This window comes from Procambarus clarkii, chromosome 32, assembly GCF_040958095.1.
Source record: "Procambarus clarkii isolate CNS0578487 chromosome 32, FALCON_Pclarkii_2.0, whole genome shotgun sequence".
NCBI classification, from domain to species: domain Eukaryota; kingdom Metazoa; phylum Arthropoda; class Malacostraca; order Decapoda; family Cambaridae; genus Procambarus; species Procambarus clarkii.
The window spans coordinates 17,850,205-17,877,518 of NC_091181.1; the positions used below are offsets into that span (position 1 = coordinate 17,850,205).

At 42.6% G+C, this 27,314-nt stretch overlaps 1 protein-coding gene across 2 annotated transcripts in view; it reads left to right on the top strand.

Moving 5' to 3' along the window:
* LOC123759290 (alkylglycerol monooxygenase) overlaps positions 1-27,314 on the top strand; it is an 86,377-nt gene that overhangs the window by 49,850 nt on the left and 9,213 nt on the right. For both annotated transcript variants that reach the window (XR_011230150.1, XM_069334977.1), the window contains exons 2-6: positions 14,543-14,670; positions 16,300-16,451; positions 16,801-17,070; positions 17,822-17,973; positions 24,531-24,782. Coding sequence is in view for 1 of the 2 variants with exons in the window: in XM_069334977.1 (XP_069191078.1) it covers positions 14,543-14,670; positions 16,300-16,451; positions 16,801-17,070; positions 17,822-17,973; positions 24,531-24,782 (954 nt within the window). In the remaining variant the exon portion in view is untranslated. The remainder of the gene's footprint in view (positions 1-14,542; positions 14,671-16,299; positions 16,452-16,800; positions 17,071-17,821; positions 17,974-24,530; positions 24,783-27,314) is intronic.

Sequence of the window (27,314 nt, forward strand, 5' to 3'; positions counted from 1 at the left end):
GGAGATGCAACGCGAACATGACAAACAACAAGCAACTCTGGCTCTAGAGTGTCGTCAACGCGAAATCTCCTTGGAAACTTCACACTTCACTCAACGCCAGCAAGCTACTGCAAATCTTCCCGTCAGTTTTAATATATCACATGCAAGTAAGTTAATGCCATCCTTTGTAGAAGCAGAAGTTGATGTGTTTTTCACCACCTTTGAAACCCTTGCTAATCAACTCAGTTGGCCTGTCGACCAATGGGCCACACTTCTCAGAGTCCATCTTACAGGTAGAGCTGCAGTCACACTCAGTACTTTGGCGTCTGAGAATGACTACTACACTCTGAAACAAGCAGTGTTGGACGCCTACCTACTTTCCACCGAAAGTTATAGAAGGAAATTCCGTGACCACCTGAAGGCAAGTACCACTACCTTCCTCGAGTTTGCTAACACGAAACGGAGGTATTTCATGAAATGGCTGGAAGCAGCACATGTCTCTACTTTTGCAGAACTCGTCAACCTGATGCTTGTTGAAGAATTCTTGAGACGTGTGCCGCCTCCTGTCCGCCTCTACTTAGCAGATAAAGAAGAAACCGACTACCTGAAGTGTGCTAAGTCGGCTGACACTTACAGCCTCATCCACCGGCTGACACCCGAACCATCCTCCAGTAAGAAGTCGTGGTACAGTTACGAGAAGGTGAGCCCCGATCAAGCTGGTTCACAACTGTACTGCAAGTATTGTAGACTCTATGGACATACCATAGACAAGTGTGGTAAGTCTCAATACAAGGGAACCACTGACCAACAACGACCCAAACCAACTCCTCCTAAGTCCGGTAAGCCTGTGATGAATGTTGGTGTTGATGTTAATGATCTTTCTCTTTTCAGTAACCACCTGTATACTGGAACTGTCTCTGCCAACGGTTCAAATCCGGAGGGACGTTTCAAATTGAAGATCTTGAGGGACACAGCGGCTCTACAATCGATCATCTTGAAGTCGGCTGTGCCCAACATAGTCTACACCGGGGAAACGGTCTTCATCACTGACCTCACTGCTACCACTCCATACCCTCTCGCCAGAGTCCACCTGAATTGTCCCTACGTGAACGGGGAAGTCCAAGTCGCCGTCAGGGAAAAGCCTTTTCCCATGCCTGGAGTGCAACTTCTCCTAGGCAACGACTTGGCAGAAGACCTGCAACCGACCAACCTGATCGTCATGGACAAACCCCAGGTGTGTAACTCTGTGCCAAGTAACCCTATTCTTGAGTATGTTCCAGCAGAGGTTAAAGAGAGTGATGAAGTTTCTCCTCCGGTTCTCGTGACCACCCGTGCACAAGCCGCACGTCCACAGCCAGCTGACTCTACTGCTACCGCTGTCCCTCAAGACCCTCAGAAACTACCCCCGCATCTGACCAAGTTGGAGTTCCGTAAGTTGCAGAGGGAAGATCTTACTTTAACACCATTGTTTTTCCAGGCTGAGACTCAACCCGACAGTATTCCTGGGTTCTTCCTAGAGAACGACTTGCTCTACCGCCGATATAGACCCAGTAAACTGAAGGAGGAGGACGATTGGGCCAACACCGAACAACTTGTGATTCCCACCAGCCTGCGGCCCACTATTCTACACCTGGCCCATGGAGCATTCTCCCACTACGGCTTCAACAAGACTTACCATGGGATTCGCCAAGACTACTACTGGCCAGGTATGGTAAATAACGTCAAACAGTACGTAAAACAGTGTCATACATGTCAGATGGCAGGCAAACCGAACGTCTCCATTCCCAGAGCACCACTGATTCCCATACAGGTGCCTGCGGAACCTTTCCACAGACTCATAATAGACTGTGTTGGTCCTTTACCTCGGACCAGTTCAGGTAACGCCTACATCCTAACCATCCTGTGTCCTACCACCAGATTTCCCATAGCAGTTCCAGTGAAGAACATCACGGCTGCTACGGTTATCAAACACCTACTGAAGATCTTCACTCAATACGGATTTCCCAGGGAGATTCAAAGTGACTGTGGCACCAACTTCACCAGTGATCTCTTCAAAAGGACACTGGAGGAGTTCAACATCAAACAGGTATTGTCCAGCCCCTATCATCCTGCTTCACAGGGTTCTCTTGAACGTAGTCATCAGACCATCAAAGCACTCTTGAAAAAGTTTTGTAGTGAAACCTCAAAGGATTGGGATAAGCAGATTGACCTAATAATGTGTATTTTCAGAAGTCTCCCCAATGAGTCCCTAGGAGTATCTCCTTATGAGATGCTCTACGGCCGTAAGTGCCGTACTCCCCTTAAGGCTTTCAAAGACTCTCTCAGAGATGCCACCTTCAGTGAGCATCAGAATGTGCCCCAGTTTCTTCAAAACCTTCAACACATTCTAGAGAGAGTCCACCGCTTTGCTCATGATAATCTATTGAAAGCCCAGGTGAGAATGAAGACTCATTACGACCAGACCAGCAAAGTAAGAAAATTCAAGCCGGGAGACTTCGTCCTTGCTTATTTCCCTATCCCAGGTTCACCTTTACAAAACAGATTTTCAGGACCCTACTGCGTCAAAGAGTGCAGGAATAATAATAATTATGTGATAGAGACTCCAGATAGGCGGCGGAAGACCCAGCTGTGCCACGTCAACCTCCTGAAGCAATATAATGGTACTCCTCCCACTGTCTTGACTAATTATTCCACATTCACAGAACCCTACATCCACAGTGAGACCTTCCCAGCTTCTTCTCCCGAAAGCTCTGACAAGGAGTCGGCGCTTTCTAATTCCAAAATCCTTAATGATCTTCCCAAATGCTTTCAGGATAATAATCGTGCTCCTATGCCCTCTTCTAATTCCACTCTCACCTCGTCAGATAAGCCCTTCATCCTCCATGTCGACGCCAATGGTACCGACGTGGGTGGTGTCGTGATGCAGCAACGAGGCGAGAAGAATACACCTGTCAGCGACTACTGCTACAAGGATCTACGGAACAATTGGCAAGGAGCTACTCTTCCTCATCCTGAAGCTTCAGCACTTCACTCCACACCTGAAAAGTGCTCGGTCCACCATCAATACGGACCACACCACCCTACACCTCCTGCAGCACGCCCACTTCTCATCTCAACGTCTTCTACTATGGGCTTGCTACCTGCAGAAATTCAACCTGGAGACACGCTATACCAAGAGTCTGACAACATCTTAGCCCATGATCTCTCCAGAGTTTATGAAGTAGAAGCGACTCCATCCATTACTCCACCACATAACGACGTACTTCTTCCAGAACCGCAGGCTTCGGGGGAGAGTTGTGACGATAATCTCCTTCAAGAGATTGAGCCTGCTCTTCCCTCCAAAATTACGTCTTCACAATTATATAAAAGACTATGGAAGAAATGTCCAACAACGACAACAACACCAGCACCAGCAAGGCTTGCCAGGGTGAGCAGAAACGTATGCATCCAGCCACCTGTTCGAACTCCAACCACCAAACTACCCGTTGATCGCTACGGCTCCGCTGATTGGTCGCCGGTCTGGCTGCACCTGCACTCGCCCCCAATACTACCTGATGTCTGGGGTCACCCCAACATCAGTCTTCAGAATGTTCCGTGCTTTCGTAGCCAGCACTCCTCCCAGCTAGACTCTAGAGTGTACTGAGAGAGGTGGTGGCTTTAAGCCAATATTCCAGCACCTCCCACTTAACTTTTGTTGCACTTCTTGTTATTTTGCCTTAACGTAACTTTTCATTTTGTCATTTAAGTATTCTTATTATTTTGATTCATTGATTTTATTATACATATTTGTTTGTCCATATTTTCATGTTTTGATTTATTTAACGTAATTAAAATTTCATTGTTAAAGTTTTACTTGTGTTTTGTGTGTCTTCTCCTTACCTTACCACAGACGAAGTTCCAGTTTTTCTATTTTTTTTTTTATAACTATGTGACGAGGCCATACCCCTAGCCTTAAACAGCCGAACACCAACGCGTTACCGTCACAATATATATATATATATATATATATATATATATATATATATATATATATATATATATATATATATATGTGTGTGTGTGTGTGTGTGTGTCTGTGTGTGTGTAGCAGTCTTACTTGTAAACATATGTTGTTTAATATGACCGAAAGGGTAAGATTAATAATTCTAACTTGAATCTTCTCAATATTTCTTACGTTCTTCTTCTTCACTGTCAGGGTAATTGATAAATTACCTCTTCAAAATTCATTCTTTTATTTCTGGTGTGACGCCTGAACGCGTTTCGTAATGATTATTACATTTTCAAAGACTTAGTTTACACATACAATACATCATACTTATACTCGTTTTGGGTGAGGTGATATGGTACAAAAGTTTTGGGTGAGGTGATAGACATATGCCAGAACACGAATCAATGGGTATAAATTGGATATGAAAACATAAGATTGGAAGTGACTGCAGAAGGCCTATTGGCCCATACTTCCTCTTGCTGCTTATATGTTGGTTCGAGGTCTTGATGTGGGTAGAATATAGTTGTGCATTAATTGCCTCTTGATTGCTGGTATTGACTTTTTGATGTGTTGTGCCTCGCTGATGTCAAGTCTCCTGCTATCTCTGTATATATTGATGATTTCTGTGTTGCTTATTAAGATTTCTGTGGTGTTGGTCTGGTTGTGAGAAGTTGTTATATGTTCCTTGATGGAGCCCTGTTGTTTGTGCATAGAAAGAGACGTTATTGTCCTGCCTATATACTGAGTTCTTTGGGGCTTACAGTCCCCAAGCAGGCATGTGAAGGCATAGACGATGTTGGTTTCCTTCAGGGCGTTCTGTTTGGTGTCTGGGGAGTTTTTCCTGAGCAGGTTGGTTGTTTTTTTAGTAAATTATCAATTGTATTTTCTGATTTTTGTCTGTCGGGATAACGGTCCTATCAATAATGTCTTTCAGGACCCTTTCCTCCGTTTCATGAGCCATCGAAAAGAAATTCCTGTAAAAAAGTCTAATAGGGGGTACAAGTTGTTGTTGTTGTTTAAGATTCGCTACCTGGAACAAAAAGTTCCAAGAAGCATGGGCTATGGTGAGCCCGTAGGGGGTACAAGTGTTGTGTTGGTTGACTCTTCAGAGGTTGCATGGCATTTCACCTTTCTTTTTATGATGTCATCAACAAAACCGTAAGTGAAGCCATTGTTGACTAGGACCTGCTTTACCCTACAGGATTCTTCATCGACTTGCTTCTATCCTGAGCAATGACTGAGAGCACGGTCGACGTAAGCATGGACAACACTCCTCTTGTACCTGTCTGGGCAGTCACTATTGTCATTGAGGCACATTCCAATGTTTGCTTTCTTAGTGTAGACTGCAGTGTGGAAGCCTCTGTTCCTTTCCGTGACTGTTACATCTAGAAAGGGCAACTTCCCATCATTCTCCATCTCGTAAATGAAACTCAACACAGAATTCTGCTCGAATGCCTCTTTTAGCTGCTGCAGACGTCTGTCATCAGGTACCTGCATAAAAATGTCGTTAACATACCTGCAGTATATGGCGGGTTTCAGGTCCATGTCAACTAAGACCCTCTGCTCTATGGTACCCATGTTGAAGTTCGCAAACAGGACACCTAGGGGAGAACCCATGGCGACCCCATCTACTTGCTTATACATGTGCCCATCTGGGCTCAAGAAGGGTGCCTATTTAGTGCAGGCTTGGAGTAGTTTTCTTAGTATGTTCCTTAGAACATAAAAAGGAAACTACTGTTCCTTAGAACATACTAAGGAAACTACTCCAAGCCTGCACTAAAGAGGCACCTTTCTTGAGTCCAGATGGGCACATGTATAAGCAAGTAGATGGGGTCGCTTAAGATGAGGTCTGACAAAGACCTTTTGTGCTCTCAGTAATGCTTTTTGCACTACCGCTCACAGGATGAGTATGAGGTGCATAATAAACTAGCCGCCTTCGGCGGCAACAATCAATCAATCAATTTGTCTACAGACAAACAGTTATTTAAAATAAATACACAGAATGAAATATAACAGCATAGTAACATCAGGTCCAACAATCTAACATCACGGTTATATAATATCAGTGCTCCAACAAATAGACTACGCTAGGCTTCTGCTTAATCTTCACCAGCAACTCCTGCCTCCTCGCCGTCTGGACTAGGCAACTTGCATATAAATTAACTCAAACAAGAAAATATTAACTTTCTCATCTTACACTGTGTTATTCATAACATATGAGTGCATGTACTCCCTCCAACAATAATGGTGTCCATATAACTCTCTGTATTACGTCCTCCACTAGCATCATCCGCCAATGGGTCCTCAAATTAAGTAGGTACTCCTGCAGTCTCTTCAAGATTACTGCTGCTTAAAACGACGACGAAACACATCCGCCAAGTAACACTGCTACTGGAAGTTCCTCCTTATAAATAAAGTTCTACTACACAGGCTTCACTATACACGGGTAGTTAAAATACACAGGTTTCACCATTCACGTGAAGTTCCAATAAATAGGCTTCACCATACATGTATAGTACCAATACACAGGCATCATCATAGACGTATAGTACCAATACACAGGCGTCATCATACACGTATAATACCAATACACAGTCTTCATCATCCACGAAGTTCCTCATACACAAACCGCAAAAGGATGTTGTGACGACGCCTGTCAACGACGCACAAATATGGCGTCCTATCTGGTCGTCCAGAAATTTCTCTTGGATGTGCCTCTATGGGCTCCTTCCCGTCCTGACTTGAGCGTGAGAAGTCGCCTAACAGGTGCCAAACAGGAACACCTGCCAAATTTAACCACTTAAAAGATTTCACAAACAGTAGGGCCCAGAAAGGCATGACCACCTAATAGGCTTCAGGCCGCCCCTATATCGTTACCACGATAACATAGATACGTTACACGTCGCCCTCCAACACCTTCTTCATACGCTGTTCACGTAGCCTCTCACCAATTCTTCACCATGAGCTACAAAACTTCCTTCGTCGTTAAGAGGCAGCGACGTACGTCCGCCTCCGTCGACTCTCACAACTCAAGTGAGGTCTTAACCCGCCAAACACACAGCGAAACTACGACGTTGGTACAACGTTCGAGCAAGTTTTAACACCACCTAACCAGTTATAACAACCAATATAGCAAGTTGTAACAACGTTCTAATACGTCATAAACACGTTAAGCCAAGATGTAACAACTTTATTTCAAGTTGTAACAAGCGGAAAATAGAGACAGTTTCGGTTTGTGTTTCCAGGGAAGATCTCCACCCACGTCACGTCGTAGCATACTGTCGACATCTTATCTTACCTCGTTTCCTTAAGATGCTTGCCCTCTGCTTTCCTTCACTTTAGTTACAATTACTGACGTTTGCTTGGTTTATTATATTTACCTGACTCCTATATCTGATTCCAACGGGCAGGGTCAAGTGCACAATAACTCTCACAAAGGCAGTCTACCTCATTAGGCTACCTGGAGGTTCATAACACTATTAAATTATTTCTAGTCTTAAGTTTAACTTTATTTTAATAATCCAATTTGATTAATAATGAGAATAAACAATTACATATAATAGTTCAAGAGTTGGTACACAGAGTAGCCCGAGAGGGTGGGTACACAGAGTAGCCCGAGAGGGTGGGTACACAGAGTAGCCCGAGAGTGTGGGTACACAGAGTAGCCCGAGAGGGTGGGTACACAGAGTAGCCCGAGAGGGTGGGTACACAGAGTAGCCCGAGACGGTGGGTACACAGGGCACAATAACAGGTGATGGAGTAGGAGTAGCGAGAGAGGAGACCTAACGCGCTGGAGATTCCCGCGTAAACACTGGCGGAGGCACTAGCACTGTGAAACAAAATCCGGGTTAATTTCATCTCCTCTTAACACTACATGGCTTAGCTGCTGCTCATCAAGAGATAAGTACATGGAGACTTAATATGCCATAACTTACAGTGAACTTCAACAGTAATCAACCATAAATAACCAATTTCCATTGTGCTTATCTACGACCCTTCTGCTAGACGTACACCATACGCCTAAACCACCTGCACTACCAATCTCAACGTATCTACTTCTGTACCCATTACCAAGTATCTACCACCATAATCATGCCCAAGCATGGCAACAAGCATGGGAGGGGTGACTCTCGCTCACTCTCCATGACACTAAGAGACCTTAATGAAACAATGGCAACACTGGAATTTTCGCTGTTGTTGATAAATACAGGACCTGGCACTACCCTCCCTCTCTCCCAGCAGCCACCTACGACTCAACTCGAAACTCGGGCTGTGGCATTCACTCAATCTATGCATCCCTGTACAAACTTCGAACCATTCCGTAAAAATCCATCTTGCAGAAACTACATAACCTAGTGCTTCGGCAATCTGAAGCAATTGAGGCCCCCTCCAAGCCACGGTTGTGGGGAAACTCCAGGCAGCTAATCTCTTTTTTAAATTGACTTTAATAAGACAAAGTTATGTCTTATTTATTTTTCTTAGTAAGTAAGAATTAATGGAGTGAACTGTATACTTGTAAACTGCCTGAAATTATCTTACACACTAATGGGAGGGACAATTGGTAGCCTAAACCACTTTGATATGGCTCCTTCTTAAACTACCAATTGTTTACCTTTTATTATTATAATATACCACATGTGGTGGTCTAATCTACTAGTAATAATTACTAATTATGACTACTAATACTGATACAAAATGGCTTAGCTGTGAAAATCCCTGTGCCAGTAGTGTGGGCCTGGTAAGGCGTTTAGGTGTAGCTTCCAGATTGGGTGTGGCTCTGTGCCTCCTTGTACCACGTAATGGCGGCTGGTGGGAAGAACAAAGCTTGGCAAACAAATAGTTAATAATGTGTATGAACCAACTGTCTGCATAGATTCTTGCTGCTCCTCTCACAATTTACCTGTATGGAATGCAAGGAATTAATCAAAGTTCCCTAAACATATCAATTACAGGTACATGAAATAGGTGGGTGTAAACTGGGGGTACACGTACTTTGAGGGTTGAGTTCTTCCTACATTATAACCACCTATACCTATTGATACTAAACAGTGCACTGGTTTAATATACAAATACTTGGTAAGACAGATACGGTCGTTGTTGTGATGTTGATAGGCTGTGTTGCTGGTTGTTGATACGTAATTGGGGTGTCTAGTTGTTTCACCAGTCCTGGTGCCAAGTACAGCGTATGGCTGCTTTGTTATGGTTCTGGAGCGGGAGCGTTGCTCTCAGTCGAGCCAACGCCCTGATGCTGGTTCATCTCTCAAAGTAATTTTACATTAACAAGGGAACCTAGCTACAATTTGATGTTAATAATTATATTCAGTCTTGTTGATTACTTTTTTGTTAACTCTAGATACTAAACTAGTCTATTAACAATGTTTCATAATGTAAATATACGATGATTTAACGATTCTTCGCGGCAGGGGATCGTATTCCAGGGACCATAGGATTAAGGACTTGCCCGAAACGCTACGCGTACTAGTGGCTGTACAAGAATGTAACAACTCTTGTATATATCTCAAAAAAAAAAAAAAAAAAAGATGACATCCATGACGTCACGGAGTCGATGATGTCACGGAGTCTCCCATTTTCCATCCTGAAGGGATTACAGACTAAGGGAGACTGTGTTATGTGTGTGTGTGTGTGTGTGTGTGTGTGTGTGTCGGATTCCCGACAACGGTCTCTCAACAACAATAAACTATAGACTATATTCAGGGAGCCGGTCGGCCGAGCGGACAGCACGCTGGACTTGTGATCCTGTGGTCCTGGGTTCGATCCCAGGCGCCGGCGAGAAACAATGGGCAAAGTTTCTTTCACCCTATGCCCCTGTTACCTAGCAGTAAAATAGGTACCTGGGTGTTAGTCAGCTGTCACGGGCTGCTTCCTGGGGGTGGAGGCTTGTCGAGGACCGGACCGCGGGGACACTAAAAGCCCCGAAATCATCTCAAGAATCATCTCAAGATAACTCAAGATAGACTGCCTCCTCGAGACTTTGACGAACAACTATCAAGCAATTAACAGCTTACAAATTGTAACAGATGACAACGAAACAAATAAACAAGATTAAGACCGAGGAATCCCAGCCAGGACAAACCGACTTCCTTCAAAAGGTGGAAAAGCAAATAAATCTCCTCCAGATGCACCATGCGGCCTCTGAAGACGACCTAGAGCAGCAACAACTTCACGACTCTCTGATAATTAGTTCTGATCTACCAGATAAACAACAAAATGAGATCTGCTGTAATGTAGCCTGTAAACTAATTCAGTCAAAGATCAAAGTCAACGTTCATATAAAATCAGCTGTCAGGATAGATAAAAACAGTCCTCGCAGCACTAGGAGAATGTTCATCAAACTTGCAAATCCGGCTGCCAAGTATGACCCCGTGCAAACAGCTGCTAAGTAAAAGACTAACCCTTATATAAATGAGAGCCTTACCAAGCAGCGCGGATCCCTTCTCTACAGACTGCATCAAATTCACAAACAAAACCTAAGTGTTATCAAGCAGTGCTACACCAGGAATGGAACGATCATTGTAAAGAAGGAAAGAATAGGAAAAAGATATGAAATAAAGTGTGACCAACAACTACTGGCCTTCTTTAATGATTGTGGTATATCTGAAACCCAGAATCCTTCCCATGACAATATTGAAAATAACTCATCAACGACTGAGCCTAGCCAAACCTAGACTATCCTTATCCAAGGTGCTGTCTTTTGCTCTGCTGGTTAAATAATGTTCTCTCACCCATAAAAGTTCCTAACTAATCATTATAGTCTCCATGTACTCATGTAAGCATCTACCTCAGTATCATAGTAAATCTTACTCATGTATAATCTTACCCTGGTGTCTTTAAATGCAATTGTAATTTGATTTACATTAGTCATTTATTGGAATTAATTAACTGATTTAGTTTTTACTTTCTTAAGTTCAAACAAATTATGGGATCATAACTCAGCTATTTATAGTTAATTATCATTAAATATATATTACTTTACGATTATTATTCAACTTATTGTTATTTTTATTATACATTATTCTTGTCAATCTTTATTGATTTTTTTTTTACCTAACTTCTGTACACTTCTTGTCTATCTACAGCGATCTTTATTGTACTTCTAATTGTTCATATTATATGTGTATTTGCATTTATTGTTGTATTTTTGCTATAGTTACTTTATATTTACAGTAGATTTAGTATTTAACTGCTCTGTAATTGCTTGTCTTATTGTACTTAGACCCTATTGCGTCTACATGCGAGCTGATATTGATCCTGAACTAAATCTGCTATCACAAATCTATAATAACCAACATATTGATCACCACTACTGTAGATATTACTCAGCAAACCTTGCAAAAAACAAACTCTAAAATAACGCTTGCTTAACACTTGTTTATTTTAACAGAAACCTGGCTAAGCAAAGACTATACTCAACTCTACAACTTAGCTGGTTATAAAGATATTCACAACTGTAGGTGTAATAAAAAGGAGGTGGCACAGCTATATATTACCAAGATACCTTCACCTGCAATAGTGTCATTAGTGATAGAGACGACTACTGTGAATATACCTTTGCTCAGTTCTTGATTAAATTGCTTAGATCCTCCTTGACTATTGGAGCTATCTAACATAGCATCATTCTTAGATAACCTAAGGGATCTTATCATAAACAACAATCTCAACAAAAATCACATCATTCTAGGAGGAGACTTCAATATTGACCTGGGTCAGCAAAATAGACCTCAAGTCGACTATTTCCTAAACAGCATGAACTTTTGTATGATAGTACCCCACAAATTACCAGGCCCACACGAATCACTCAAACATCCGCTACTGTCTTGGATCATTAATGGACTAACATAACAGCTCCTTTTGCATCTGGTATAATCACTGACAGAACAACCAACTGCTATCCTACCTTCCACGAAGCGAACATAGACATAACACTACCAGCTAACAAGAAACTTACCTTTAGGTTACACAGTGAAGCAGCAATAGGCAATCTCACAAATGCACTCCACAATATAAATTGGTAATCTGAATTCAATAATACTCAGGATATAAATTCATTAGCTAACCTCTTCCTTTCCAAAATTCTAAGCCTCTACAACACTCACCATCCTCTCCTCACCAAGCAAGTAACTGACAAAAGGTTAAACAATCCCTGGCTCACAAATGGCAAACTCAAAGCAATCGACAAGAAACATATATATGAAAAAAAATTTGGATTGGCCTAGTTGCAAAGGAAGTGGTTAAGAGGTACTCGTCAGTGCTTACCAGCATAATAAGAAAAGCAAAACTTTCCTATTATGAGAGTAGATTCAAAGAAGCATAAGGCAACATGAAAAGCACATGGAGAGCCATTTCTAACATCCTAGGAGCTAAACAACATTCACATAACCAGATAAAAATCTCCAAGGATGGTTATACACCTGCAACAGATCTAGTCACGGCAACTGAATTTAATAGCTTCTTTTCACCGGTTGGTCCTAAACTTGCCAGAAAAAATCCCACAGACTCAGACACATGTTACCACATATCTTTCAGGTAGTTATCCAGATTCTTCTGCTTTCACCAGTCAGCCCGACAGATGTTGTGTCTATCATACACTCACTAAAAACCAAAGTTGGGAACATTAGTAAAAAACCATCCATGGTATTCAAGAGTGTCTCACATGCCCTTGCACCACCCATAGCTCTGCTGTTCAACAACTCTCTAGAGTGTCATACCTTCCTTGATATCTTTAAAAAGGCACGAGTAGCGCCAGTTCATAAAGGAGGCGATGCGGTAGACATAAATAATTATAGACCAATATCTAATCTACCTATATTATCAAAAATATTTGAAAATTTTATTTACAAATAACTCCGCTCCTATCTCATAAAATTCAACATAGTAAGTCCCTGTCAATTTGGCATCCGCTCCCAAAAGAGTATCAATGATGCAATTATTAGTCTGCTTGACTTAATCTACTCAGCCCTTTATAAAAATGAGTTACCGATTGGACTCTTCATCGACCTGAGAAAGGCCTTTGATACAGTTAACCATAACTACCTCTTACCTAAACTCCACCATTATGAAATCCGTGGCCTTGTCCTGAACTATATCCGATCCTATCTTAGTGACAGACACCGATATGTAGCCACCAATGATATAACCTCCCACTCTACCACTAACCGTAGGGGTGTTGCAGGGCAGCATCCTAGGACCTCTCCTATTTCTTATATACATCAATGAGCTGCCTAATGTCTCTAACGTGCTTAAACCTATATTGTTTGCTGATGATACTACCCTCATCTACTCAGACCCCAACCCGTATACACTAAATAATGCGTAAACAATGAACTAAAAAAAGTTCACTTATGGGTGTTAACCAACAAACTCACACTAAACATAGAAATGACCTACTACATCTTATTTGTAAGCAAATCGACAAATGCAATTCAGCTTTAAATATACAATGTTAACATCAGCAACAAAAATTATGTAAAGTTCCTGGCCTATACTTAGACAAGAGACTCAACTTCAGCACCCACATACAACACATAACCAAGAAAGTCTCAAAAACGATTGTTAGACTCTCTAAAGTCAGATATTATGGTCCAAACTCTGCTCTCCTCTCACTAAACTATGTGTAATCTATCCCTATCTTAATTATGGTATCTGTGCATGGGGCTCAACCTTTGCAAACTACCTCAAGCCCATCATCACCCAGCAAAAATCTGCTATCAGAACAATAACCAACTCTGCTTTCAGACAACACTCAGCCCCCTTGTATCCATAAACATGCAAAACATAACCTCATTCCACACATTCTCTTTTGCCAATTACATTTACAAAACTCTGTTCTTCAGTGCAAACCCTGTTCTGAACCTCTTCTAAGACAGATGTAATAGAACACTTAATCACCACACTTTTTGCCTTATTAAAAAAAAATAAAACTTTTGCCTTATTCAAAAAAATAAAACCAAAAAGTACCTAATTTCATCATCATAGTTTCCTACCTAGTGCTACCCAATTCCCCAAAATATGTACCTATGCCATACAACTTTACCACTGTAATCATTTCCGTTATCTTATATCATGTTATACACATAATTTGCTACATTATAGTGTGTAGCAAATTTACTACATATATATCATTTTATACGTATAGATTGCTACATTATATCTTGCAATAATCCTCAAATTGTGCTAAAATGTACCTGTGGATAACCCTTAAATTTGCTTTATTGTACCTATTTCTATTTTCTGTTAAATTTCTTATACAATGTATTTTTTTGTACTCTCTTACAATGCATTTTTATACCTTCTTACAATGTATTTTTATACTTTCTTATTATGTATTTTTATACTTTCTTACAATGTACCTGTAAACATTTTTTTGGGTTAATTTTGCTTGAAATTACCTTCTTAAAATTATATATTAGCTTAAGGATCTGCCCGAAACGTTATGCGTGCTGGTGGTTCTACAAGATTGTAAAACTTCAAGTCTCTGTACTCCAATAAACCCAATGTACTTACTTGTAAATAAATAAATAAATAAGTAAATAAATAAGAGGTGTGGTGGTGCTGCAGGCGGTGCCGCTGTTCATCACGATGGTGGTGCTGGAGTGGACGGTGGTGTGGCTCCGGGACGGGGTGAAGTTCAGGCACAACGACCTCGTCACCTCCGTCATGCACGGCATCGTCTACGATGTCCTGGGGTGAGCTGTTCCTCCTCTCCTCTGTATCCTCCTTGTCTGATGTTCTTGGTGTGGTGCCACCATGGTACCACAGCTGTGGTGATGTGTCACCATGGTACCACATCTCTGGTGATGTGTCACCATGGTACCACAGCTCTGGTGATGTGTCACCATGGTACCACAGCTGTGGTGATGTGTCACCATGGTACCACAGCTGTGGTGATGTGTCACCATGGTATCACAGCTGTGGTGATGTGTCACCATGGTACCACAGCTGTGGTGATGTGTCACCATGGTACCACAGCAGTGGTGATGTGTCACCATGGTACCACAGCTGTGGTGATGTGTCACCATGGTACCACAGCTCTGGTGATGTGTCACCATGGTACCACAGCTCTGGTGATGTGTCACCATGGTACCACAGCTCTGGTGATGTGTCACCATGGTACCACAGCTCTGGTGATGTGTCACCATGGTACCACACATCAGCCTTGAAAGTCAGTTTGGAACATTAGTGAAACATTCTCTGTCGTCACAAAGCGTTCAAATTAGGAGATTAGATGCTGAGCCTGATATCTGTTTATGTTAAAATTGTTGGTGGACATGGAGACCAGATAATTGTTGGTGGACACGGAGACCTGATAGTTGTTGGTGGACACGGAGACCTGATAGTTGTTGGTGGACACGGAGACCAGATAGTTGTTGATGGACACGGAGACCTGATAGTTGTTGGTGGACACGGAGCCCAGATAGTTGTTGATGGACACGGAGACCTGATAGTTGTTGATGGACACGGAGACCTGATAGTTGTTGATGGACACGGAGACCTGATAGTTGTTGGTGGACACGAAGACCAGATAGTTGTTGGTGGACACGGAGCCCAGATAGTTGTTGATGGACACGGAGACCAGATAGTTGTTGATGGACACGGAGACCTGATAGTTGTTGATGGACACGGAGACCTGATAGTTGTTGGTGGACACGAAGACCAGATAGTTGTTGATGGACACGAAGACCAGATAGTTGTTGGTGGACACGGAGACCAGATAGTTGTTGATGGACATGGAGACCTGATAGTTGTTGATGGACACGGAGACCTGATAGTTGTTGGTGGACATGGAGCCCAGATAGTTGTTGATGGACACGGAGACCTGATAGTTGTTGATGGACACGGAGACCTGATAGTTGTTGGTGGACACGAAGACCAGATAGTTGTTGGTGGACACGGAGCCCAGATAGTTGTTGATGGACACGGAGACCTGATAGTTGTTGATGGACACGGAGACCTGATAGTTGTTGGTGGACACGAAGACCAGATAGTTGTTGGTGGACACGGAGACCAGATAGTTGTTGGTGGACACGGAGACCAGATAGTTGTTGATGGACACGGAGACCTGATAGTTGTTGGTGGACACGGAGACCAGATAGTTGTTGGTGGACACGGAGACCAGATAGTTGTTGATGGACACGGAGACCTGATAGTTGTTGGTGGACACGGAGACCAGATAGTTGTTGGTGGACACGGAGACCTGATAGTTGTTGGTGGACACGGAGACCTGATAGTTGTTGGTGGACACGGAGACCAGATAGTTGTTGATGAACACTAGAGTAGGTGGACAGAGAGAGCTGATGCAGATGGTTGTGGTGCAGGCTGGTGGTGCTGCGAGGGTTCGCGCTGCTGGGGTACGAGTGGCTGTACGAGCACCGCCTCCTGCACCTGGACTGGTCGTCACCGGTGACCTGGGTGGTGGCCGCTCTGGGCGTCGACCTGGGCTACTACTGGTTCCACCGAGCCACTCACGGTCAGTGTCCTGAGTGTTCCCTCAGCACCATGTTGTCGTACACTCACTCTATCTCTCACTGCCAGTCACGTAAGGATATATATTGACTAACAATTTTTTTTTTATGTTACGTTAAATTAATAACTTACTTTGTGCAATGTAGCTGTGCAATATTTTGTTATGCCAACAGTCTTCGTTGTCCGCTTGAATTAATTTGTGACCTGTATGTAAAACGATTAACAAATCATGGTCTAAGGGAAAACATGGTGATGAATAACGTAGCCAGCTCTGTCACCTGACCCGTGATTAGGTCCAAAGATAACAAACAGGTCATGCCTAAGTGTGACTGATACTAAGTGAACCGTTACAGAGATCAACTTGGTGTGGGCCAGCCACCAGGTCCATCACTCCTCCGAGGAGTACAACCTCTCCACCGCTCTCCGCCAGTCCATGTTCCAGAAGTATTTTTCCTTTGGCTTCTACCAGCCTCTGGCCCTGCTTGGGGTGCCCCTGGCGGCGGTCCTGGTGCACCTGCAGTTCAATTTACTGTTCCAGTTTTGGATCCACACAGAGGTGGTGAGGAAGTGCGGGCCGCTGGAGTGGGTACTGAATACGCCGTCTCATCACCGCGTCCATCATGGTCAGTAGAGACCTCCGCCACATTACCTTCTTGTAGTAGGAACCAACTCCTGCAACAGTAATCTTAAACAACAAATGAGGAAAATCATTAATATTACTTCAATTATAATCACGTCATTTTTCATCCTGATCTACTGTGCCCAGACTTAGGTCACTACTACAGTTACTATACAGCAGTTTAACAAATCGTGATGTTAAACCCCTGAATGTACACAGGTGTTTTCATATCTAGTGAGCAACCATGCTGGTTTAATACTCAAGAATACAATGTTCGGCTTCGAACTATATTTCACAGAGAAAGCAATCAAAGCTCTTACTTGTTAGAAAACCATGACTAATTCCGCAGAAAATACTTGCTAGGTGTTGACTTCTCTGCGAAACATTCCCTACGGCACAGTGTTATTTAAATTTTTTATATATTATAAATAAAATAGTGAAGAATATGTCCCAATGTTCAGAGTTAGTACTTTGTATATCAATAAAGATCAATTGCAGAATAGCTTTCCATAAAAGTTTAGCATTAAAAGCACTTTGAATGAACATATTAGGCTTTCATCAAATAAAGGAATAGTACAGTAGTGCTGGAGGACAAAACGTCATTAGCTTTTCAGAATAAAACTTTATAAATGATTGAGTGGTATCTTTGTAGACTAAATTCTTGTTAATTACATTATAAATAATAGTTTAAGCATTCCTTAAGAGGAATGAGAGTAGTGATGTGAAGAACAACTATGAGTGGTTCTCGCCCTCAGGGGTCAACAAGTGGTGTCTGGACAAGAACTATGCTGGCGTCCTCATCATCTGGGACCGTATGTTTGGCACCTTCCAGGCTGAGCGCCACGACCAGAAGATCACTTATGGCCTGGTCGACCAGCCGCAGTCTCTTAACGTCATATGGCTCCAGGTAATTAACCCACCTGGTTACTCAGTGTAAGTCCCAGCATTACCTTGTTACTCACATAACAATGTAAATCCCAGCACTTACAATTTTACAGTGTCAGTTCCAGCGGTTACCTTGTTATGAACAGTGTAAGTCCCAGCAGTTACGAAGTTACTCACATACAGTGTAAGTTCCCATAGTTACCTTTTTACTCACAAAGTGTTAAGTTCAGCATTTATCTTGTATAAAAGGAGAGGAGATTATTATTTTTAAATCAGAGATCCCTCCCCGCCCCCTTGATAAAATGATATAATTACTAGTGATGAATGATGACACTGACTTGCTGCTGCTGTCGTCAATCAATCAATGGACAATAGAATGCACCTTGGAGGATCACCTTATAGGCGTCTTATGTATGAAGGAGGAGCTCAACATCACCTTATCTGGGGAATCGGCTCAACTCTGTCCTATTTGTTACGAGTACACACCCCACTAAGCCACCGTGACTTACCCCACTCTCTCCCTAGTAGGGATGATCTTCTATTTCTTCTTTATAATATTACTGTCCGCTGTCAACCGACCTGTAACTGTTTCTCTTTCTCTCTTCCTAGAAATCCTCACCAGAACAAGAGCAAAAACTAGTGGTCTACAAACAAACATTAATTACACAAAAAACACAAAGCAATATAGTATCATCAGGATGTATAAGCTAGGCATCCCGCTTATATAATCTCGGTTCTTCACCAGATAAACTGCACTAGGCTGCTGCTCAGTTTTCGCCAGCAGGCTCCTCGTTGCTTAGGCTGGTAACTTGCATATAAAAATAATTCCAACAAGAAAATATTAACATTCTCACTTTACACTGCGTCATTCATAACATATGGATTCATACACTCCCTCAAACAATAACGGTGTCCCATATAATTCTCTATGTTATCTATGCTATATTCTCTGGAACCGGTCGGCCGAGCGGACAGCACACGGGACTTGTGATCCTGTGGTCCCGGGTTCGATCCCGGGCGCCGGCGAGAAACAATGGGCAGAGTTTCTTTCACCCTATGCCCCTGTTACCTAGCAGTAAAATAGGTACCTGGATGTTCGTCAGCTGTCACGGGCTGCTTCCTGGGGGTGGAGGCCTGGTCGAGGACCGGGCCGCGGGGACACTAAAGCCCCGAAATCATCTCAAGATAACCCGTGAAGTTCCAGTCTACCCGTGAAGTTCCACTCTACCCGTGAAGTTCCACTCTACCCGTGAAGTTCCACTCTACCCGTGAAGTTCCACTCTACCCGTGAAGTTCTACTCTACCCATGAAGTTCCACTCTACCCGTGAAGTTCCACTTTACCTGTGAAGTTCCATTCCACACTTGGAGATTCACCATACAATCTTCACCAGACACGAACTTTCCCATACACAAACCTGTAATTCCATTACCATACCATAATAACATATTCTCTTATCATAACATAAATTACAAATATATGTAAATATTAAATTTCGCCATCTGGCACCTTGTTCCGTGCCAGTCTTACTGAGATGGGTACTCCCCCATGCTGGACGAGTCCACACTAAAATCCTCCTCCAACGGACAACAGATATATTCCCCCTTTAGTCACTCACTGATTTCTGGCGAGTGAGTATGCATCGCTCTAGCCCCCACAATGTCACATCATCTCAAACTCATCATATCTTCTCACTATTTTCACAAACTCTATAACCTACATTCACAAACGTCTTCTACGATCACTGGGAACACGAGCAAACAATAACAACTAATATATTATAGTATAAAGAGTGCTTACTGCAGAAATGCGGTGCGACGACGCTTGCCCACTGCCGCTCCAAAAAGGCACTACTCGTCGTCCACCAATCTCACTTCGATTTCCACTAAACACTTCTTCCAGTCCCGACTTGTGTATAAGAAATCGCCTAACAGGTTCCACACAGGCACACCTGCTCAATTTATTCATTAAAAGGATGCTCTTACCGTAGGGTCCACACAGGATACGTATATAGGCTTCAGGCCGCCCGTAAATCGTTTTCACGATAACAGAGAAACGTTGTATGTCGTTCCCAGACAGCTTCCTCACAAGGTAACACAGCATTCACTCAAACTCTTCACCATTAGCTATTATAACCGTCCTTCTTCACAGGAGGCAACGACGTACGCCTTTCCTCGACAATTCTTACGCGTGTGACCTTTACGACCTCCGTCCAGAGTTACGTCTCTTAACGTAATGTCGACATCTTCTCTCATCGATGTTACTACTGCTCGGCTTAGACTCGGTTACAAGTATCTCTGGGAATTCTCATTATCTGCTGATGTAGACCTGACCAAATGTAAACTGTGTCAACAAAATTATTCGCACACCCTCCGTCACTATGTGATGGAGTGCGAAAAGATACGTGAATTTAGAGACAATTCTATAACCAATGTTCCAGCGATGTGTCAATATTTCATTCAAAATGATCTGCTACCAGAAATTTTAGCCAAATATCCCCAGTTTGCTAACTGTAGGTAGTAACTAAGTGATTGTAACCTATCCACCGCTGCCCACTGGATGGGGGCGGTGTGCAGGACAAACATATAAATTTTGACACTAGCTCTCCACATATGTCAGTTGCTTAATTTAGAACCTGTACTTGAGGTCGATCTCGAACCCATTGTTGATGTGATGACATATTGAATTTTGTAACTAGCTCATCAAGATTGTAACTTGCTTAGCTAAATGAATTGTGGGGTTCAGTCCCTGAGCCCATTATGTGCCTCTGTAACCCTTTCCACTACCGCGCACAAGATGGGTATGGGGTGCATAATAAATGAACTAAACTAACTAACTAACTCTTGTTTCCATCAGATGTTTGCCCTCTGGTTTCATCTCTAAAGTCTTAATTTACAGATGTTTGCTTAGTTTAATCCCATATCCTGACTCCTATGTGGGCGTGTTAGGGGCGTGTTTGTGAGGAGGGGTGTGTTTGTGAGGAGGGGCGTATTTGTGAGGAGGGGTGTGTTTGTGAGGAGGGGTGTGTTTGTGAGGAGGGGTGTGTTTGTGAGGAGGGGCGTGTTTGTGAGGAAGTGTGTTTGTGAGGTCGGGTGTGTGTGTGTGAGGTAGGGGGTGTTTGTGAAGTGGGGTGTGTTTGTGATAAAGTTAAGTTTAACACAAACTTTAACTTTAAGTTTAACTTAATACAAGTTAAGGGCACCGGCCTGTAATTCAGTGCATCTTGAGTGTCACTTTTTTTTTTTTGTATATTGGGACTACATTAGCCGTTGTTCTATATTTCTGGTATGTCTCCCGTCTCCAGTGACCTACTTTACACTATGAAGAGTGGCAAGCAAAGTGCTTCTGCACACTCTTTCAATACTAATGGGGAGATTCTGTTCGAACCAACAGCCTTTCACACGTCCAGATCCAACAGTTGCTTCATAACCTCATTTCAGGTAATTTTGGACCCTTCCAAGGCTGCCTGGTTTACTGCCACCTCTCCTAGTGCAGTGACCTCGCCTCGTTCTGTTGTGAAGACCTCCTGGAATCTCTTGTTGATTTCTTCACACACCTCTTTGTCATTCTTTGCGTACCTGTCCTTACCAATTATAAGTTTCATCACCTGTGCTTTCACTGTTGTTTTCCTCCTTATGTGATTGTGGAGTAGCTTTGGTTCGGTCATGGCGTTATTAGCTATATAATTTTCATACTTTTTCTCAGCTTCTCTTCTCACACTAACATACTCATTCCTGGGTCTCTGGTATTTCTCTCTGCTTTCTGGTGTTCTGTTATTTCGGAAGTTCCTCCACACCCCTTTGTTCAGTTCCTTTGCTACCATACATGCCCTATTAAACCATGGATTCTTCTTTTGCTTCTCGCATTTTTTCCTTTCGGGCCGGGATAAACCTGTTTACTACCTCCTGACACTTTTGGGTGACATAGTCCATCATGTTTTGTACGGACTTAGTTTTGAGGTCTGTGTCCCATGGTATATCCCTTAGGAATTTTCTCATCTCTTCTTAATTTCCTTTTTGGTACGCCAGCCCCTTGTTTTCTACTTCTTTTTTGGGGGGTGTTAACTCCTAGCTCTAGCAGATACTCGAAGATCAATACACTGTGATCACTCATTCCCAAGGAGGTTTCCAACTTAACTTCCCTTATATCTGACTCATTTAGGGTAAATATTAGATGAAGCATAGCTGGTTTATCCTCTCCTCTCATTCTTGTCAGTCCCTTGATGTGTTGGCTTAGAATGTTTCTTGTTGCCACGTCCAGCAGCTTAGCTCTCCATGTGTCTGGTCCTCCATGTGGGTCTCTGTTCTCCCAATCTATCTTCCCGTGGTTAAAGTCTTCCATGATTAGTAGTCTGGATCCCTTCCTGCTAGCTACAGAGCTGTTCTCTCTATTATATTGATGGTAGCCATGTTGTTTCCATCACATTCCTGTCTTGGTTTTCTGTCATTTGGTGGGAGGTCATATATGACTACGACTATAATTTTTTGTCCTCCAGTCGTTATGGTGCCTGTTATGTAGTCACTGAAACCTTCGCAGCCCTGGATAACCATCACCTCAAAACTACATCCTTTTTTTTTTATCAGCAGAGCTACTCCACCCTATCCTTCTTTCTCTCTCTTTTCTCACTACATAGTAATCCTGTGGAAACACTGCATTTCACACAGAAATCCCAATGGTTATCTTGAGGTTATCTTGAGATGATTTCGGGGCTTTAGTGTCCCCGCAGCCCACTCCTCGACCAGGCCTCCACCCCCAGGAAGCAGCCCGTGACAGCTGACTAACACCCAGGTACCTATTTTAATGCTAGGTAACAGGGGCATAGGGTGAAAGAAACTCTGCCCATTGTTTCTCGCCGGCACCTGGGATCGAACCCAAGACCACAGGATCACAAGTTCAGCAAGCTGTCCGCTCGGCCGACCTGCTCCCGACCGGTGTGATGCATCAAATGAAAAAATCCACAAGGGCCGTGATGAGGGTTCAAACATAAATCTGAGAGGATCCCAGACGCTGCCTTAATCGACTAAACCACAAGATGGTCAAACATTTTTTATGTAATGAAGTAAGGGCGAAGAGTTAGAACAGCTTATTGACAGAGCACTAGTGCACTGGAGAATTGTGTAAAACCCTGGTTTGTGTGTTGGAGAGACTGCAGGATCTGTTTGAGTCCAGTGGAACTCCCGGTTGCAATTCCTTTGACCATGGCATGGCCTAGTCGATTAAGGCAGCATCTGGGATTCTCTCAGACGTAGATTCGAACCCTCATCACGGCCCTTGTGGATTTGTTCATTTAACACTGCATTTGTTATGGTTTTCATTAACTTTGTTTCTGTGAGTGCTATTATGTCTGGGTTTTCTTCTAGTGCTCATTCTTCAAGTTCACTTGTTTTATTTGTAATCCCATCTATGTCAGTGTACATTGCCTTGACACTCACTTTTTTCTGTTCAATCTCATGTCCCCTTCTTGGGACATGAGATTCTGTCGCCATGGCTCTCTCCTCCATCGTCATGTCCCTCTGAAGTAATACTTTGTCCTCCTCTCACAGTAAGCAGTTGGCTCCTCCTTGCTAGAATTTCCTCCTTCGTGGCCTCGTTTGGTATGGAGAGGTGTGTTTATGAGTAGGTGGGGTGTTTGTGTGGAGAGGTGTGTTTATGAGTAGGTGGGGTGTTTGTGTGGAGGGGTGTGTTTGTGAGTAGGTGGGGTGTTTGTGTGGAGGGATGTGTTTGTGAGTAGGTGGGGTGTTTGTGTGGAGGGGTGTGTTTGTGAGTAGGTGGGGTGTTTGTGTGGAGGGGTGTGTTTGTGAGTAGGTGGGGTGTTTGTGTGGAGGGGTGTGTTTGTGAGTAGGTGGGGTGTTTGTGTGGAGGGGTGTGTTTGTGAGTAGGTGGGGTGTTTGTGTGGAGGGGTGTGTTTGTGAGTAGGTGGGGTGTTTGTGTGGAGGGGTGTGTTTGTGAGTAGGTGGGGTGTTTGTGTGGAGGGGTGTGTTTGTGAGGATGGGTGTGTTTGTATGAAAAGGTGTGTTTGTGTAGAGGGGTGTGTTTGTGAGTAGGTGGCGTGTTTGTGTGGAGGGGTGTGTTTGTGAGTAGGTGGCGTGTTTGTGTGGAGGGGTGTGTTTGTATGAAAAAGTGTGTTTGTGTAGAGGGGTGTGTTTGTGAGTAGGTGGCGTGTTTGTGTGAAGGGGTATGTTTGTGAGGATGAGTGGTTTCTGTCGAGGGTGTGAGTTTGTTTTAAGGGTGTGCTTGTGAGGAGGGGTGTGTTTGTGAGGAGGGTGTGTTTTTTAGGAGAGGGATGTGTTTGTGAGGAGGGATGTGTTTGTGAGGAGGGATGTGTTTGTGAGGAGGGATGTGTGTGTGAGGAGGGGGTGTGTTTGTTTGTGTGTGTTAATCTGTGAAGCTCAATTTCTTTTAATGCAGCAATAACTGAATTCTATGGAATATGTTACATAATTAATTGACTTTTGGAAGATAGAATACAAAAGACTATTGGTACCTAATTACCAGTTATGTATATTTTGAATGTTTCTCGAAAAACAGATCCTAAGCACTGTGTAATATTAGCCCAGCGATATAATGCTCCACTCCTCAGGTCTTCTACTTTAGAGCAGTCTTCCGCAAGGCCCTGAGTATGACCACGTGGGGGGACACCCTGAGGGCCCTCTTCTATGGGCCCGGCTGGTTCCCCGGGACCCCGCGCCTCGGGGACCCGGACACCTTCCCAGACATTAGGGGCCCAAGACCCAAGTATGACCCACAGCTGCCACTGTGGCAGGAGGTCTACATCCTCCTCCACTTCTTCCTCATCTTGTTCCTCCAGCAACTGTGGATCACGCACCTTGAGGTAAGAGGCACAGTCGGTTCTAGTTCGAGGTCTTCCAGTTGAACATAAGTATGATTTATACTGTGTTGATGTATTTTGTTCCCCTGTTTATATGTCTGTTGTCTTCCCCCTTGTCTTAATCTCTTCAACAACGTCACCAACTTCCTCGAGAATGTAGTTATGGCTTCATTAATCTTACTACAGGTAAGTAGGGGCATAATGGCATGGTTTAGCTGTCATCCTCCTCTGAACTCGTCCTTGGGAATATTGGTCCAATCTGTGGTCTTGTGACCACAAATAAAGTTCATTATCTAAATGGGGTAATAAAGAGAGAACAACTCAAGCTGTCATGCTGCTGACGCTTCTCTATCAGTCCTTGAATTGTGTGGGAACCGACCTGTGAGATTTATATTTATTTAATTTATATGAATTTATATAGAATTTATATTTACGTTAATTTATATATTTCGATAGCAATTGGTATGATGTTAAATGGACTGTATTTCTGCAATATTTCTCACAAATCGATCCTTACATATTAGGGGGGGTTTATATTAAATTTATATATATGCAGCCAATCAAACTACAGTATTAAACTACATACATTGATAAAATTGGAGGTGCCTTATCTTATTGTATGGTAGACTTAGTCCACCAGGTATAACTAGGAAGTAGACACCAAATTATCCTCGTGTGAGGCTAGCGTCCATCACCCAAGTAACTGATGTACCAAGATTAAATCTTGCTTCCTCTTCTTGTTCCTGTCAAAGGGCACAAGCTGTAAAGCCGGAATCCTAATATATGACAGCTATATCAGAGAAAACACTGTATATTATATAAGATAAGGACCAAGGCTTAATTACCTGTATTTAGAGGCTCTTTCTCGTGCTAACCGGTTCGCCCTTTATCTACCTAACATTAACTGGCCAGAAATGATTAGATAAACGGGTTTCGGTAAGACACTTCCCATGTTTATGTTGACAGCGTGTTGATGATGGTTGAACACTAATTTATTCTTCATAACACTTCGTCCAAGAGAATTATAGGAGCTGAATTTGCTCCCGAGCGCCTCTGGTCTTAACAAACAATGACTGACCTCCTCACCACTACTGACACTCCTGGCTCACTTTGTTCAGATGTCAGTAAGTGATAGAAGGGTCACATTTACTATATTTTGATACTGATAATTAGGTTAATTCAAATGAGATGTTTTTATGATATTAAAAGTTCAAAGACTAATGTATTTAAGAATAATTCCCAACAGAATAGCTGGTGAATTTATAGTACTATGTGGCAATGATATCCCGTTTTCTATTGACGGAAAATTCCACTACAAGCTACATTTTCTATGGGTTAACTTGTGTATACAACACAGCAGCAGTATTATCTGCCTATTGTATGTAATATTATTATATGGTATCGGGTTTTCCGACAAATTGTTTTATTTTGTTGTTTATTTATTTGCTAATTTATAATTCTTTAAACACTATTTGCCCTTGTTTAAAGATTTATACCTTGATTTACTGTTTTAATATTACAGCTAATCATAACATCCTGAGTGTGTTAATTTTTTTATATTGAAATTTCGACGTTGTCCATTTGACATCTGGTAACTGTTATTATATTGTACTAAACTTAGCACCTTTAATTGCTCTCATTAAATTACATCTTGGCCAGGATTGTACCACTACTATTAGTATGGGTCAGGGTGCAGGCCAAAATTAACGAACATATCCTTGTCTTCGACACCCACAGCTTCATTAAGTTCCCCGTCTGGTATGTTAAGATCTCTTACTCCTGAACCATTACACATCGTCTCCGTTTTTTCGCTCAAACTTGCGAGAAATAATATATTTTCTTATGAATTATAGGAAAAACGGAGTTTTAGTCTACCTGTTCGTATCATTAATATCATATCCTCCAATAAATTTTTTCTTCCATACCTCATATTGCGTTATATTTTGCTATTGCTTAGTGAACATCCTTCTTAAAATAGTGTCGAAAATAGAGACTTTACCACCCAAGATAGGTTCAGTGCTGCACTATATCTTCTCTTAATTGATAGCCAACTGCGATTATTGTTCATATTCTGTACACTATCCATGCAACATGCCATCTCCATGTAGAGTGACTTAAGGCAACGCCGCCTCACCTAAGCCTGTGTTTGTTTTAATTTATCTCAAGACATCCCATATTGCGCTCAGACGACGAGTTTAACACTATATCATCCCTCTTACTTAACAGGAAAAGATTATTCTTACTGTTTACCACATTCAATCTCATTACAGTTATCTCAATACGTAAACATTAGTGCATTGAAGACAGCCTGTGTCTTGTGTGAGGTAACACATGACACAGGCTGTCTTGTGTGAGGTAACACATGACACAGGCTGTCTTGTGTGAGGTAACACATGACACAGGCTGTCTTGTGTGAGGTAACACATGACACAGGCTGTCTTGTGTGAGGTAACACATGACACAGGCTGTCTTGTGTGAGGTAACACATGACACAGGCTGTCTTGTGTGAGGTAACACATGACACAGGCTGTCTTG